The sequence below is a fragment of the Amblyraja radiata genome, chromosome 26 (genome assembly GCF_010909765.2).
Source record: "Amblyraja radiata isolate CabotCenter1 chromosome 26, sAmbRad1.1.pri, whole genome shotgun sequence".
Taxonomy (NCBI): Eukaryota; Metazoa; Chordata; class Chondrichthyes; order Rajiformes; family Rajidae; genus Amblyraja; species Amblyraja radiata.
In genome coordinates this window covers 8,396,353-8,410,758 of record NC_045981.1, presented here as the reverse complement: position 1 = coordinate 8,410,758, position 14,406 = coordinate 8,396,353, and the positions used below count along the sequence as shown (strand labels likewise).

Here is a 14,406-nt window from a genome sequence, read left to right as displayed (position 1 = left end):
AAATTGGAGGAGCAGCACCTCATATTCCGCTTGGGCAGTTTGCACCCTAGCGGCATAACATTGACTATTGACTTCTCCAATTTCCGGTAGCCCTTGCTGTCTCCTCCCCTTCTCAGCCCTCTGGCTCCTCCTTTCTCCTTTCTCCTTTCTCCTTTCTTCTCCCCCCCCCCCCCCCCACCCCCCCACCCCACCCCCCCCACCCCCCCACCCCCACCCCACCCACCCTACGTCAGTCTGAAGAAGGGTTTCGGCCCAAAACGTTGCCTATTTCCTTCGCTCCATAGATGCTGCTGCCTCACCCGCTGAGTTTCTCCAGCACTTTTGTCAACCTCATATTTCCATCTACCCACCTTGGTTCTATAATTACTAAAACCCATATCATTAAAACCTGCCAATCTTCAGGTTGGAATTTTTCAATTGTCCCCCCTTGCCTCAACAGGTCTTTGGAGGAAACAAGTTCCACATCCCCATGACCCATCGTGGTCAAGAAGTTCTGCAGTGCATCAATCCCTGTCAGTAGAGCTCTAATGTTCAGGTTCAGTCTCCCATCATGCCAGCAAGTCAATCATATTTTGAAGATTAAATTATGGGGGACATGATCATTTCTAAAAACATTGCACTAATAACTGCATTACAATGCTATGCAGAAAATAAATTAGCTTGATTTCATATGAATAGTATAAATCTTACAAACTTTCCAATGATTCTTTGTATTATATAGTCCACAATATTTAAGTCGATGAATGCATTACAAAATCACACATTGTTACAAAATAATACAACATGATATCTTTGTTTCTGTTCCTGGTCTCCCTTTCCCCTGCCCCCCATCCCAGTCAGCTGGTAGTCCATGCTTTGCAAATACGCAGGCTCTCAAACCCATGCCCCAGCTGATGGCTTGTGTTAAGGTTGTCCTGAAGTTGTTAAGTTGTGATCCAGGGCATCTTAGCAGCTTGGTGGCAAATCACTGTGGTGGGCATGTACTCAGCAGGGCGAGGAGGACATCTGGTCATAATCTGGGCATTTGAGAAGGGCCGGGTAGCTGGCATTCATCTGGAGGGAAGCTTCACTGGAAATATCAGAGGGACTGCGCCCACGAGGCCAGGCTTCTGGGTGGAGGAATTGGCCGGAGTAGTCAGAGCAGTTGCTCAACCTTGGTCTGTAGAAGCTTTGGCGAGGTCTGTAGATCTCTTCGGCAGTGTATCGCTTCATAAAAAGGTAGACGGACATTACTCCAGCACTCTGTAAGATACCAAGTTCAATGCACTGTGAATTTCTGCCTGATAATGGTATGCGCACTGAGAAATTCAACAGTTCCCTCCCTTGGTCCCGACATCCACAACATTTTACTGCCTCGCTCCCACCCTATCATCCAACTCAGTCCCATCTGGCAAGAGGCTAGTTGTTGATCTAAGCCTGTTGAACTAGGCCCATTTTCTTGGGGGTAAAATGCTGGGCATAGAAGGTTGTTGTGCAGCTGTTGAATACGGACACAAAAATGGTTTATTTTCAATGGTACCAATGTCTCTGATATGAAATTGTAAACTTGGTGCAGAATGAGGGGCAGTTGTGCAATCTGCATCAGGATGCATCAGCAATTTTCAAAATGGTTTTGGATATTCACTTGAAAAAGAAACTGTGCATGTGGAGCAGGGGTGTGGGAGCTCTTTGGACAGCTCTTTGTAAAACTTGGAACAAGCACAATAGGCATCTGAATCCAGGGTTCTGTTTTTAACATTTTGACCCTGGTTTTGGATATGATAATCATAAGTTCATAAGACATAGAAGAATTAGGCCATCCAGCCCATCAAGTTTGCTCCATCAATTCGCTCTCAACCCCTATACTGCCTTCCCCCATAATCTTTGACGCCCTTACAGATCAAGAAACTTTCAATCTGTGCTTTTAAAATACCATTTGACTTGGTGGTCTGTGGCAATGAACTCCACAGATTCACCACCCTCTGGCTAAAGAAATACCTCCTCATCTTTCTTCTAAAGGTACATCTTATTCTGAGGCTGTGCCCTCTGGTCCTTGACTCTCCCGTAACTGGAAACATCCTCTCCATATCCACTATGTAGGCTTTTCATTATTTGGTAGGTTTTGATGAGATCTCCTCTCATCCTTCTAAACTCCAGCGATTACAGCCCCAGAGCCATCAAAGGCCGTGCTCGCTTTACCATGTAAGTTCTGCCCAAGGGCTGCGTAGACTTGCAGCTTATTACTGCAGTCATTTCCCTACAGGCTCTCTTTCATGAATTGCCTAAAAATCCCACTGATCAACTTGAACTAGTCACAATGACCCGGTAACCTTGCATGACAGATATGGTTGCTTTCTGTGACTGACTATTGCACTGAGACTGGAAATATGCAGAGATTTAATACATTCTAAAAGAAGTAGTAACTCTAGTTTCAAATAGATATTTCAGTGATAAAACTTAGTGCACAATGCAGTGTAGGTTTGCAGTCCAGCGAATCAGAAGCCGTCTTTTTCCCCCCACACCTTATCCCCAAATTACTCCTAACATTCACCATGTAATTGCGATTCATGAATGAGCAAAAGTGAAATATTGGATCAATGGGTAGCTGAAGAATTGTCAGTCCTGACGAAGGTTCCCAGATATGAAACACTGTTTCTCTTTCCACAGATGCGACTTGACCTGTTGAATGTTTCCAACAGATTCTCCTTTCATTGCTTTCACCTTGTGAGCAAAATACACTTAGTAGGTGTGTAGATATCTTATCACCCAGAGAGTTGTGAATCTGTGCAATTCTCTGCCACAGAAGGCAGTGGAGGCCAATTCACTGGGTGTTTTCAAGAGAGAGTTAGATTTAGCTCTTAGGGCTAACGGAATCACGGGAAAAAGCCAAAACGGGGTACTGATCTTGAATGATCAGCCATGATCGTATTGAATGGTGGTGCTGGCTCGAAGGGCCGAATGGCCTACTCCTGCACCTATTTTCTATGTAGGAAGGAACACGCAGATGCTGGTTTACACCGAAGATAGACACAAAAAGCTGGAGTAACTCAGTGTGTCAGGCAGCATCTCTGGAGAAAAGGAATAGATGACGTTTCAGGTGAAGACCCTTCTTCAAACTGAGAGTCGGGGGAGAGGGAACCGAGAGATATGAAAAGGTACATACAATAAATGAATGAAAGTTATGCAAAAAGACAGATCTATCTACACTCAGTAGATGCCTCGGTGTAACATTCAGTTCAATGACACCTCACAACTTACAACACGGTATGGGTTTAATTGATTGTGGCCAATTGGGTCACACTGATTTTCTGGAACCTGAAGTAATTCTTTATTGATCTTGGATTCAGGACTTACCTGGACTTACCTTGTCTGTACATCTGGACGCCCGCAGTTGAGGTCCTAACCACGGGGGAAAATGGAGGAGGACTGGCCAAATTTTGTGCCTTCCACCACAGTGATGAATGTTGCAGTGGATGTTTGTGTAAATTTTTTATTGTGTATTGTGTGTTCTTTTTTATTGCACTGCTGCTGGTAAATTCATTTCACTTGCACTTATTTGCAAGTGATGAATAAAACTTGATTGATTGATTGATTGAATTTGGCTAGATACGAGCAAACCTTGTCTGAATGACTAGAATTACCTCAGTCAGGAGGAAGGATATCGCTGAAAAGGCAAAGGACCATCCATACTTGTAGTGGAAATAGCTTTCTGAGTCTGGAGTTCTGTTCAAAATCTCATCGTTGATGTTGGATATGTAGAGCACCAGCCCGACAACCAGCGACAATCCTGTTCGCCAGTAAAACACAGATGTGAAGTTGCAATTAAAATTATTGTTCAACATGTGGTAACGGTTAAAGAACATCAAAATATGCATTGTTTAAGAATGATGCTGGAAAAATCGAAGGCAGACAAAAATGCTGGAGAAGGCAGAATAGATATCGAGTTTCTCCAGCATTTTTGTCTACCTTCAAAATATGCATTAGTGGCTATTATCTGGTGTCTTGATCCCATGGCATGAATTCAAATTGTACTGTGATAGTTTTGGGAATTATTATTATTATTTTTTTAATTAGAAGCAATTGTACAAGGATAAGACGATCGGCATAACAATTATACAATTATTGTATAGCTTAATTTTTAACATCATAACCTAAATTTTAAAAAAAGAAAAAAGTAAAAAAAAAGGAAAAACAAAGACAGAAGAAAGAAGAGAATGAAGAAAAAAGAAATAAAATAGAAAAGAGCAGGAAAAAGGCCCCTAAGCTACCAAAGCAGTGCAGAAGAAAAGAAAAGAAATAAGAAAAGAAAAGATGGAGATATACCTTTCTCAGTTTTGGGAATTTAAATGCAACTAATAAAATAAATTAAAATAAAGATCTTGTGTCAGTATTGGTGGTCATGGATCTACTGGAATACTGCAAACATTGTGTCTGAATGACCGATTCATTGCCCGCAGGCAATGAAGTCAGTGGTTCATGCCCAGCCTGACGTCCAAATGACCCTAGACTTACTGTTCAAGAAGGAACTGCAGATGCTAGAAGATCGAAGGTACACAAAATTGCTGGAGAAACTCAGCGGGTGCAGCAGCATCTATGGAGCGAAGGAAATAGGCGGGTTTCGGCCCGAAACGTCGCCTATTTCCTTCGCTCCATAGATGCTGCTGCACCCGCTGAGTTTCTCCAGCAATTTTGTGTGACCCTAGACTTACTGATGTGTTTGTCTCATAACTGGTTCCTCAGTTCAGGGGAGAGTCAGGGTGAACATTAAATGCCAGCCTTACCTGCACACTCAAGAAAAGAAGAAACTCAAAGCAAATCGCAAGAGGCATTGTTGCACATTGGCACTTGGGATGGATTTCAGGACAGACTGGGCAGATACAAGAGGAGTTTGTTTGCTGGAGATAGAGAGCATGCAGAATTTTTCATATGTTGGGCTTTTTTAGTTTCCGTGTTTCAAGGTCACTATTAAGGAGGAACACGAGGAACTGCAGATGTTGGAATCTTACATACAGCACAAAGTGCTGGAGGAACTCAGTCGTCAGGCGGCATCTCTGGAGGACATGGATAGACAATGTTTCCCATCGGGGCAAACACAGAATGATTATGATAAATCACTACTGCATGTTTGTGCCATTCCTGAAGCTACAAACAGCACGCAATTAAATACTGTCTGAATAGGCCTCAGATTCCAGAATTGACTAAAGAAAACTAGGGTAATACTGACACACTGAAAATGAGATGCAATCCAATAGATATGTGGCTTGTTTGTTTGTTTTGTCATTACCTGAAAGTATAAAGAAGATCCCCGACACAAATGCCAAGATGGTCCTGTGAGGTCTGATGTGTCCAATGTTATTCAGCACAAAGCCAATGAACATGAAAAACAGGCTGACCAGTGGGAAAGGGGTGGATGATCGGATCATTTCTGTGGAAGGAGAAAGATCTGAGCAATCAATAAGCACAAGAATGAAAGAACCCCACCTCTACCGCACATCCCACATCTCATCGTTCTTCTTCTCAGATTCAGATTCAGATTCAATTTTAATTGTCATTGTCAGTGTACAGTATAGAGACAACGAAATGCATTTAGCATCTCCCTGGAAGAGCGACATAACAAATGATTTGAATACATAACAAATGATTTGAATATATCATAATCATTCTGACACCCCTGCTGTTACTGCACTTCAAACCAATCTTTATGAAGTTTTTAAATTTTATAGAGAGCAGCAATAAAGTATTTTTGAACATATGAAGTATCTGAGGCAGATACCATGGATGTATTAAAGTGTGCCTTAGTTAATCTGGGGAAACGGGAAGAAGGACATGTAGATTAACCATATTCATCTCTGTCAATATAACCTTCACCACATATACTATGCATTATACACATTCCACCATGCTTTGTAATCCAGTTCGGGACTTGAGTAAGGAATGTGTCGGGGTGTTTTATGTTGAACTTGGGGTGGGAGATTGCAACCTTCACGTGGTCCGTCCTGTTTCAACGAATGCAATCAACCTGGCATTCACAATCAAATAAGATCAAATAGAACAAGTTGTCCCACAACTTTAGGTTGTGCATGTCATCTGCAAGAAGAAGAAGATGTTGAACTATCGTGTGTTGTGTTCTTTATTTTTATTGTATGGCTGTATGGTGATCATATATCACTGTGCCAATTGGCACATGTGACAAATAAATGTATCTTGTATCTTGTATTATGAATGCAGTTACTGATAACAGCCCTGCTTGTCCCAAACTCGGCAGTCTGCAAGATGATGCGAGTGCAGTAGTATGTATTATTCTCTCTGCATACGTTTTAATAAAAGCTTTGTGGTTCACCTAATACTTTGTAATGGACAGTTACAAAACAGGACATACGAAAAGGGTCGGATGGAGAGAGGTGGGAGGAGGTTTGCGTGCAATAAATACCAGCATGTCTGGTTTGGCTAACTGTGTCGTTTAAAATGGCTCCAGGCATTTAAACATTGAAGCTGATTAGAGGCAGTATGAATACTAACTTAAAATACTGATGGTAGACTCCGAGGTCAGCTGTATATTCATCGGCATCACGTACTCGATGGTAAAGCAATGCCCACGCTCCTTTCCTGAAGATACAAGCAGCAGGCGGTTAAAAACTCATTCATCACATGTCAGCAGGAGGAGAACTTGCATCGAAGATCATTAGCAAACCTTTCAGATGGCTGTCCCAGAGGCACATTCACCCGAGACAAAGGGCTGATCATGTCACAGATTCAGTGAAAGCCCACCACATATAGAGTATGTTATCCAGCCAAGAATGTTACTTTGGTAAAAATAAGGCTTTTGTAGTTACCACAATAACTTCTTCATTAAAAGACACACTACTATGTTCACATTGTCAGACCACGTTGAGATAGATATTACAATTTTATTGGGCAATCACATATTAGGAAAGTCTTAAAGATAAAAACAAAATGCTCGAGGAACTCAGCTGGACAGGCAGCATCTCCGTAGAGAAAGAATGGGTGACGTTTCGGGTCGAGACCCTTCTTCAGACTAGTCAGGGGAAAGGGAAATGCAAGATTTAGACGATGATGCTGAGAGATAAAGAACAATTAATTAAAGATATGCAAAAAGTAACAATGATAAAGGAAACAGGCCATTGCTAGCTGTTTGTTAAGTGAAAACGAGAAGCTGGTGTGACTTGGGTGGGGGAAGGGATGGAGAGAGGGAATGCCGGGGTTGCTTGAAGTTAGAGAAATCAATATTCATACGGCTGGGCTGTAATCTGCCCAAGCGAAACATTTCTAACTTATTAGCAGTATATCAGTGGGGATGATCAGCCATGATCACATTGAATGGCGGTGCTGGCACGAAGGGCCGAATGGCCTGCTCCTGCACCTATTGTCTATTGTCTATTGTCCATTGTATCTGAATAGGAGTTTGTCATTCCAAAACAAAATATCCACTCCTTTGCCACCACTGATGCTAAGTTCTTCACAGTTTATTATTTCCTCCAGATTTCAGCATCTGCAGTCCCTTATGTCTCCCCTCTCCCTTGCCTCATTTAAAGAGCGTGCTGGAAGCAAGAACCCGGCTGAGTTTAAAGGGAGCGGGAAGCACCACCCACCAACTGCAAAACAATTGGGATTTCAAAAATAATGAGATAGCAAATTAACAGAGTTTGCCACATTCATGCAGAAATTTAACTAAAGTTTTTATCAGAATGAAGCCTAGATTAGGGGTATTAGCTACAGGAGTTGGTGGACAGATTTAGATTGTTTTCTCTGGTGGCAGGGAGATCCAAAATAACAAATATATAAAATTATGAGCGGCATAATTAGGGTAGACAGTCATGACTTGGTTTGGCAACTTGAGCGCCCAGGAGCGGAAAAGACTACAAAAAGTAGTTAACACTGCCCAGTCCATCGTCGGCTCTGACCTCCCTTTCATCGAGGGGATCTATCGCAGTCGCTGCCTCAAATAAGGCTGGCAGCATCATCAAGGACCCACACCATCCTGGCCACACACTCATCTCCCCGCTACCTTCAGGCAGAAGGTGCAGGAGCCCGAAGACTGCAACGTCCAGGTTCAGGAATAGCTACTTCCCCACAGCCATCAGGCTATTGAACTCAACTCAAACAAAACTCTGAACATTAATAGCCCATTATCTGTTTATTTGCACGTTATCTGCTTATTTATTGATGTGTGTATATATTTATATAATGGTATATGGACTCACTGATCTGTTCTGTACTCATGCCTACTATATTGTGCTGAAGCAAAGGAAAAATTTCATTGTCCTATCTGGGACATATGACAATAAACTCTCATGATTTGACTACTAGAGGGCATAACGGAGATTTAGAACGGAGACAAGGAAACGCTTTTTTTCACAGAGAGTTGTGGAATTCTCTGCCTCGGGTGGTGGAGGCCGGTTCTCTGGATACTTTCAAGAGAGAGCTAGATAGGGCTCTTAAAGATAGCGGAGACAGGGGTTTTGGGGAGAAGGCAGGAACGGGGTACTGATTGGGGATGATCAGCCATGATCACATTGAATGGCGGTGCTGGCTCGAAGGGCCGAATGGCGTACTCCTGCACCTATTGTCTATTGTCTATAACTTTAAGGTGAAAGGGGCAAAGATTAAAGGAGATGTGTGGGGCATACTTTCTTTAATTACACGGAGGCTGGTGGGTGTCTGGAACGCTTTCTAGAGTTGATGATTGAGGCAGATACAATATTGATATTTAAGAAGGAACTGCAGATGCTGGAAAAATCGAAGGTAGACAAAAATGCTGGAGAAACTCAGCTGGTGAGGCAGCATCTATGGAGCGAAGGAATAGGTGACGTTTCGGGTCGAGACCCTTCTGTGGAGGTGGGGGGGGGAGACGGGAAGAAGACAAGAAGAGGTGGAGACAGTAGGCTGTGGGAGAGCTGGGCAGGGGAGGGGAAGGAGGGAGAAAGCAAGTCAATGTTCATTCTGCTGGGGTGTAAACTGCCCAAGTTTTTAAATATGAATTTTGCTTTAAAATTTTAAAATATGAATTTTGCTTTTGGTTACATCAGTATCATTTGGTATGGTCCAACTCAGCTGGGACCTCAGAGTGCAGTCATGGATAGTCAGGAAGCAAACTGCTGCCTTGCAAGATTTAAATCAGTAATCAGGTCTTATAATCTACTCATTTAATTCACTTTTATTTATATGAGACGGCGGCGCGACTCACCCGTTGCAGCGGCCCCTACAGCCTGTCTTTTTTTTATTTTGTGTCTAGTTAAATGTAGTGTTGGTGTTTTTTAATACTGGTTTTAAATGTGTATATGTGGGGGGCGGGGAGGAAGGGGGAACCCGTTTAAAATCTCTTCCCTGTACGGGAGACCCGACCTTTTCCCTGTCGGGTCTCCGTTGTCGTTGGGGCCTAGCACCGTGGAGCGACCTCCAACCTGAACGACCCGGGGGCTCGGGAGACTGCGGAGCTGCGGAGCTGCGGACTACTCACCATCGTGGGGCTGGCCGGCCTCGGAGCGTGGGGAGCGGTGGTGACTCGCTGCTGCGACTCGACTCCTGGGGCTCGGAGGCTCCAGCAACGCAGCCGTAGGCCCGGTGGACTGGGACATCGGGAGCTCGCGGGTCCGGTTGAGGAGACCGCATCCCGGAGCTCCCGCAACGCGACTTCTCCAGCCCGTGTTGGAACGACCCGGAGTGGGGACGTACATCGCCCGGCGCGGCTTCATGGCCGTGGGACATTACAGCGCCCACCGGGGGCTCCAACATTGTGACTTTTAGACCGGGAGCGGGGCTGTAAATCGCCTGGCACGGCCTAAAATGGCCGTGGGACTTATCATCGCCCGCCTGGGGCTTGGACATCGGGAGAGACATGGAGAACAGGGGAGAGAAAAGACTTTGCCTTCCATCACAGTGGGTTCACTGTGATGGATGTTTGTGTGAATTAAATTGTGTGTATGTCTAGAAATTGTCTTTGTTTGTATGGCTGTGGAAACGGAATTTTGTTTGAGCCTCAGAGGCTCAAATGACAATAAATATTGTATTGTATTGTATTGTATTGTATATAGCACATTTAAATAACAACTCTCGTTGACCAAAGTGCTTTACATTGGTGGAGGTACTAACGTTATACAACATTTGTTCACAGATTAAGTACATACATAAATACATACATATAGCCCTCCCTCAGAGGACGTCAAGAAAGGCTTGAGAGTAAAGATGAGTTTTAAGTCTCGACTTAAAAGAGTCGATGGAGGGGGCAATTCTGATGGGAAGAGGGATGCTGTTCCACAGTCTAGGGACTGGTTAAGCAGCCAAGACCATATTCTCAGCATTCTTGTAAACAGCATTAAATGAAAACAGAAATTGTCGGAAATTCACGCAGTGGCACAATGGTTCAGCTAGGGGAGCAGCTGCCTTACAGCACCAGAGCCCCGGGTTCAATCCTGACCTGGGATGTGGAGGAAATCGGAGCGCCTAATGGTCAGGGGGAGAACGTGCAAACGTTCTCCCCCTGACCTTTAGGCGCTCCGATTTCCTCCACATCCCAAAGGCATGTGGGTTTGCAGTTCATTTGGTAAATTTCCACCCAATGTGTCGGGAGCAGATGCTAACGCAGGAGAACTAGTGTGAATGGGTGATTGATGGCCTGCGTAGACACACTGGGCTGAAGGGCCTGTTTCCATGCTGTATCTCTAAACTCGACTCAGGATATTTTCGGGTTGGGCAACCGACATACCACTTTCCCCCTTTGAGTTGCGGTCTTAATAACTCACAAACAATAAAACCAGAACTAGGACATGGACCATACCTGCCAAGAAACAGACTCTCCACAGGCCAGAGTGCAGAGACATCTTGACTTCTGTCGTCATGTTTAGGGGGGAAAAGGCCCCTTCCTCCAGATATAACCAGTAGTCCGTGCTAACCGCTACTCCGAGCAGACCTAAGCCGCACACAGCAAACACGCTGCTCAGAAGAGTCAGAGCTTTCCTGCCACACGACGTCATTCCACACAACATCTGAAACAAAGGGAGAAGCTCTGCAGGTCAGAACATACAAATTAATCAAACAAATCCATTGTCCTTTGTAGAATTGCTACCTCCAACCACCCTGTCCAATTAAACAACCCTTTCCAAATTCCAGTGCATAAAAATTAGTGTTTTCACTATTTTATTTTTCAGATGTCTGTGACTTTTTTTTCCAAGGTTATGATAGCAATAGGATTTAAACCTTCAAATTATTAAAGACTGCATCGTTGGAAATCTCTTAGCAGACCCCCCTTCGACAATGCTTTAAGTGTGTTAAGGGCGACTTTTTTAGGCGAATACAGGCGAATACAGTGGCCTGCTTGTTCGTGAATCTTCTCCTCAGTCGCCCAAAGAGTCGTAGCGTTTTTCTGGTCGCCGCTGGATTTTGAAATGTTCAACATTTTACGGCGACAGTGGGCTTGACGTCAGTGAGATGGGTTGACTTCTCCTGACGTAGGTTGTCGGCGGTGCTGACTTCTGTGAATTCCATTGGCGACTACCTACGTCAACCGGCGACAGGTACCGGCGACTGAATTGTCTTATGTTGTCTTCAGTTGTCGCCGACAGGGTCGTAGCTTGTTGCGGTCGTAGGTGGACGTCCTAATGGGTCACCGGTTGTCGGTAGCTTGCCGTAGCTTGACATCGACTAGGTGGTAGGTTGTTGTAGCTTGTCGTGGACATTGGCAAAGGGGGGGTCCAGTCGTCGGTTTTTCGGCGACCTGCTACGACTATGACAGTCGCCGGCAGTCGCCGAAAAAATCGCCAATGTGGGATAGGCCCTTTAGTTCACATGCTAAATGAGCCAATGTCTCAAATTCGACTTCCCCAAATAGAGATAACATCAGAAAGGGATATGATGACATTAAAACATTGGTATGTTTTGTAAAATAATGGCACATTAACCGTACTTCTACGAAAGAGGGTTACAGATGTAGAGACTTCAAGCCGTTACCTAGGCTGACAGTCGAGTGCAGTGCTGAGGGTGTACTGCACGGTCAGAGGTGTTGCCTTTAGGAATAGACACAGTGTGCTGTTGTTTGCTTTTGTCAAATAATGACTGATGAGAGAGTCACTAACGCTGGAGCTACGCTAATATCGCACCAGCCTGTGGAGACATTTATCAGAAAAGCTGGTAGACCCACCGCCCCCAGAATCAGAAGCGGTGGGGCAACACAAAAGAGTTGCATCAGTGAGTTGTGAGTCACCAAATCAGAGTCGTTTCATCTCTGCCTGCTGCCGTTTCTTTTTGCTGAATCCTGCTGTTCTTTGAACAGTGGGTGACGATGGACTATTCGCTTCATCCGGAAATAACCTAATGAGGTTGGCGCAGCTCCCGGGTCCACTCAATGCTCATGGCGTGACTCGTGAAGCGAGATACATCATTAAATAATCCCGCAGATGTGTGGCGCGGGCGTGAGGCAGCTGAGGAGGACACGTGCTTCAGGCACAGCACATCCTCCGCTCAATGCTGTGCTAGAGATGATGGAAGGATGGAACTCGCCACTCTGGGGCGATGCCCCCGCAACGAGTCATTCTGAAATATCCAAAAACCCTCGCCACCATCGCGGATGCTTTCAAACTCAATTTCATGTTCAGACATTGTATGGATGGCCATCCTTTCTGGGAATGGATGAGAACGATTACAATCCAAGATTTCTAGATGGTTTAAATAAAGCACACAAATTGGATTTACTGCCTTAATTTTTAATTTGATGCAGCTAGCTCCAATCAAAACCAAAGCATTTCCACAGCCAACACTGGGAAACGATTCACTCCTAGCTAAAGACAAGTGATCTATGAGAAGAAGCTGCAGTCAAGACCACTCCAGTTATAAGGAGAGATGGGACAGACAGGGAACTTTTTCTCCAGCGCGAAGGAGACGTGACTCAGAACTGCTGTAGCTTTGGGAGCAACAACAGCAGCAGCAGAAGGAGATTAGCAAGAGATACGACTGATTGGCTCTAGCCCAAGTGGGAGGAGAGAAGTTTGTAAATTGGTAAATCAGGCCATTTATCAGTCAATTTAAGTAAGACTGCTCTTAGGGAGTGGCAGTGAATGAGCGGCCTTGTGAGTGAAGTGCCCTGTTTGAAAAGTGTGAGTCTTTGGCTCGAGAGTATTCGGCGAGGAGGCTGAGGAGAGGAGACTACGCAAAACACTGCAGAGGGAGAGACGAAAGAAGGAGATGTCAGGCAAGCTGATTCAGTGTGATGCTTGCAGTATGTGGGAGGTCAAGGACACCGCTGGTGCCTCTGGCTGCTACAAATGCGAAAAGTGCATCCAGGTAGAGCTCCTGAAGGGCCGTGTTGGGGAACTGGAGAAGCAAGTGGATGACATAGAAACATAGAAACATAGAAATTAGGTGCAGGAGTAGGCCATTCGGCCCTTCGAGCCTGCACCGCCATTCAATATGATCATGGCTGATCATCCAACTCAGTATCCCGTACCTGCCTTCTCTCCATACCCTCTGATCCCCTTAGCCACAAGGGCCACATCTAACTCCCTCTTAAATATAGCCAATGAACTGGCCTCGACTACCCTCTGTGGCAGGGAGTTCCAGAGATTCACCACTCTCTGTGTGAAAAAAGTTCTTCTCATCTCGGTCTTAAAGGATTTCCCCCTTATCCTTAAGCTGTGACCCCTTGTCCTGGACTTCCCCAACATCGGGAGCAATCTTCCTGCATCTAGCCTGTCCAACCCCTTAAGAATTTTGTAAGTTTCTATAAGATCCCCTCTCAATCTCCTAAATTCTAGAGAGTATAAACCAAGTCTATCCAGTCTTTCTTCATAAGACAGTCCTGACATCCCAGGAATCAGTCTGGTGAACCTTCTCTGCACTCCCTCTATGGCAATAATGTCCTTCCTCAGATTTGGAGACCAAAACTGTACGCAATACTCCAGGTGTGGTCTCACCAAGACCCTGTACAACTGCAGTAGAACCTCCCTGCTCCTATACTCAAATCCTTTTGCTATGAAAGCTAACATACCATTCGCTTTCTTCACTGCCTGCTGCACCTGCATGCCCACTTTCAATGACTGGTGTACCATGACACCCAGGTCTCGCTGCATCTCCCCTTTTCCTAGTCGGCCACCATTTAGATAATAGTCTGCTTTCCTGTTTTTGCCACCAAAATGGATAACCTCACATTTATCCACATTATACTGCATCTGCCAAACATTTGCCCACTCACCCAGCCTATCCAAGTCACCTTGCAGTCTCCTAGCATCCTCCTCACAGCTAACACTGCCCCCCAGCTTCGTGTCATCCGCAAACTTGGAGATATTGCCTTCAATTCCCTCATCCAGATCATTAATATATATTGTAAATAGCTGGGGTCCCAGCACTGAGCCTTGCGGTACCCCACTAGTCACTGCCTGCCATTGTGAAAAGGACCCGTTTACTCCTACTCTTTGCTTC

General features: G+C 44.8%; 1 protein-coding gene across 1 annotated transcript in view; it reads right to left on the bottom strand.

The window, feature by feature from the left end:
• Window positions 1-236: 236 nt before the first annotated feature.
• Window positions 237-14,406, bottom strand: part of cacng5 (calcium voltage-gated channel auxiliary subunit gamma 5) — a 33,567-nt gene continuing 19,397 nt past the window's right edge. Inside the window, exons 2-6 of the mRNA XM_033044140.1 lie at window positions 10,775-10,982; window positions 6,499-6,585; window positions 5,264-5,404; window positions 3,621-3,766; window positions 237-1,242 (exon numbers count right to left, since the gene is read on the bottom strand). Of these exons, the coding sequence (XP_032900031.1) occupies window positions 985-1,242; window positions 3,621-3,766; window positions 5,264-5,404; window positions 6,499-6,585; window positions 10,775-10,982 (840 nt within the window). The 3' untranslated portion in view covers window positions 237-984. The remainder of the gene's footprint in view (window positions 1,243-3,620; window positions 3,767-5,263; window positions 5,405-6,498; window positions 6,586-10,774; window positions 10,983-14,406) is intronic.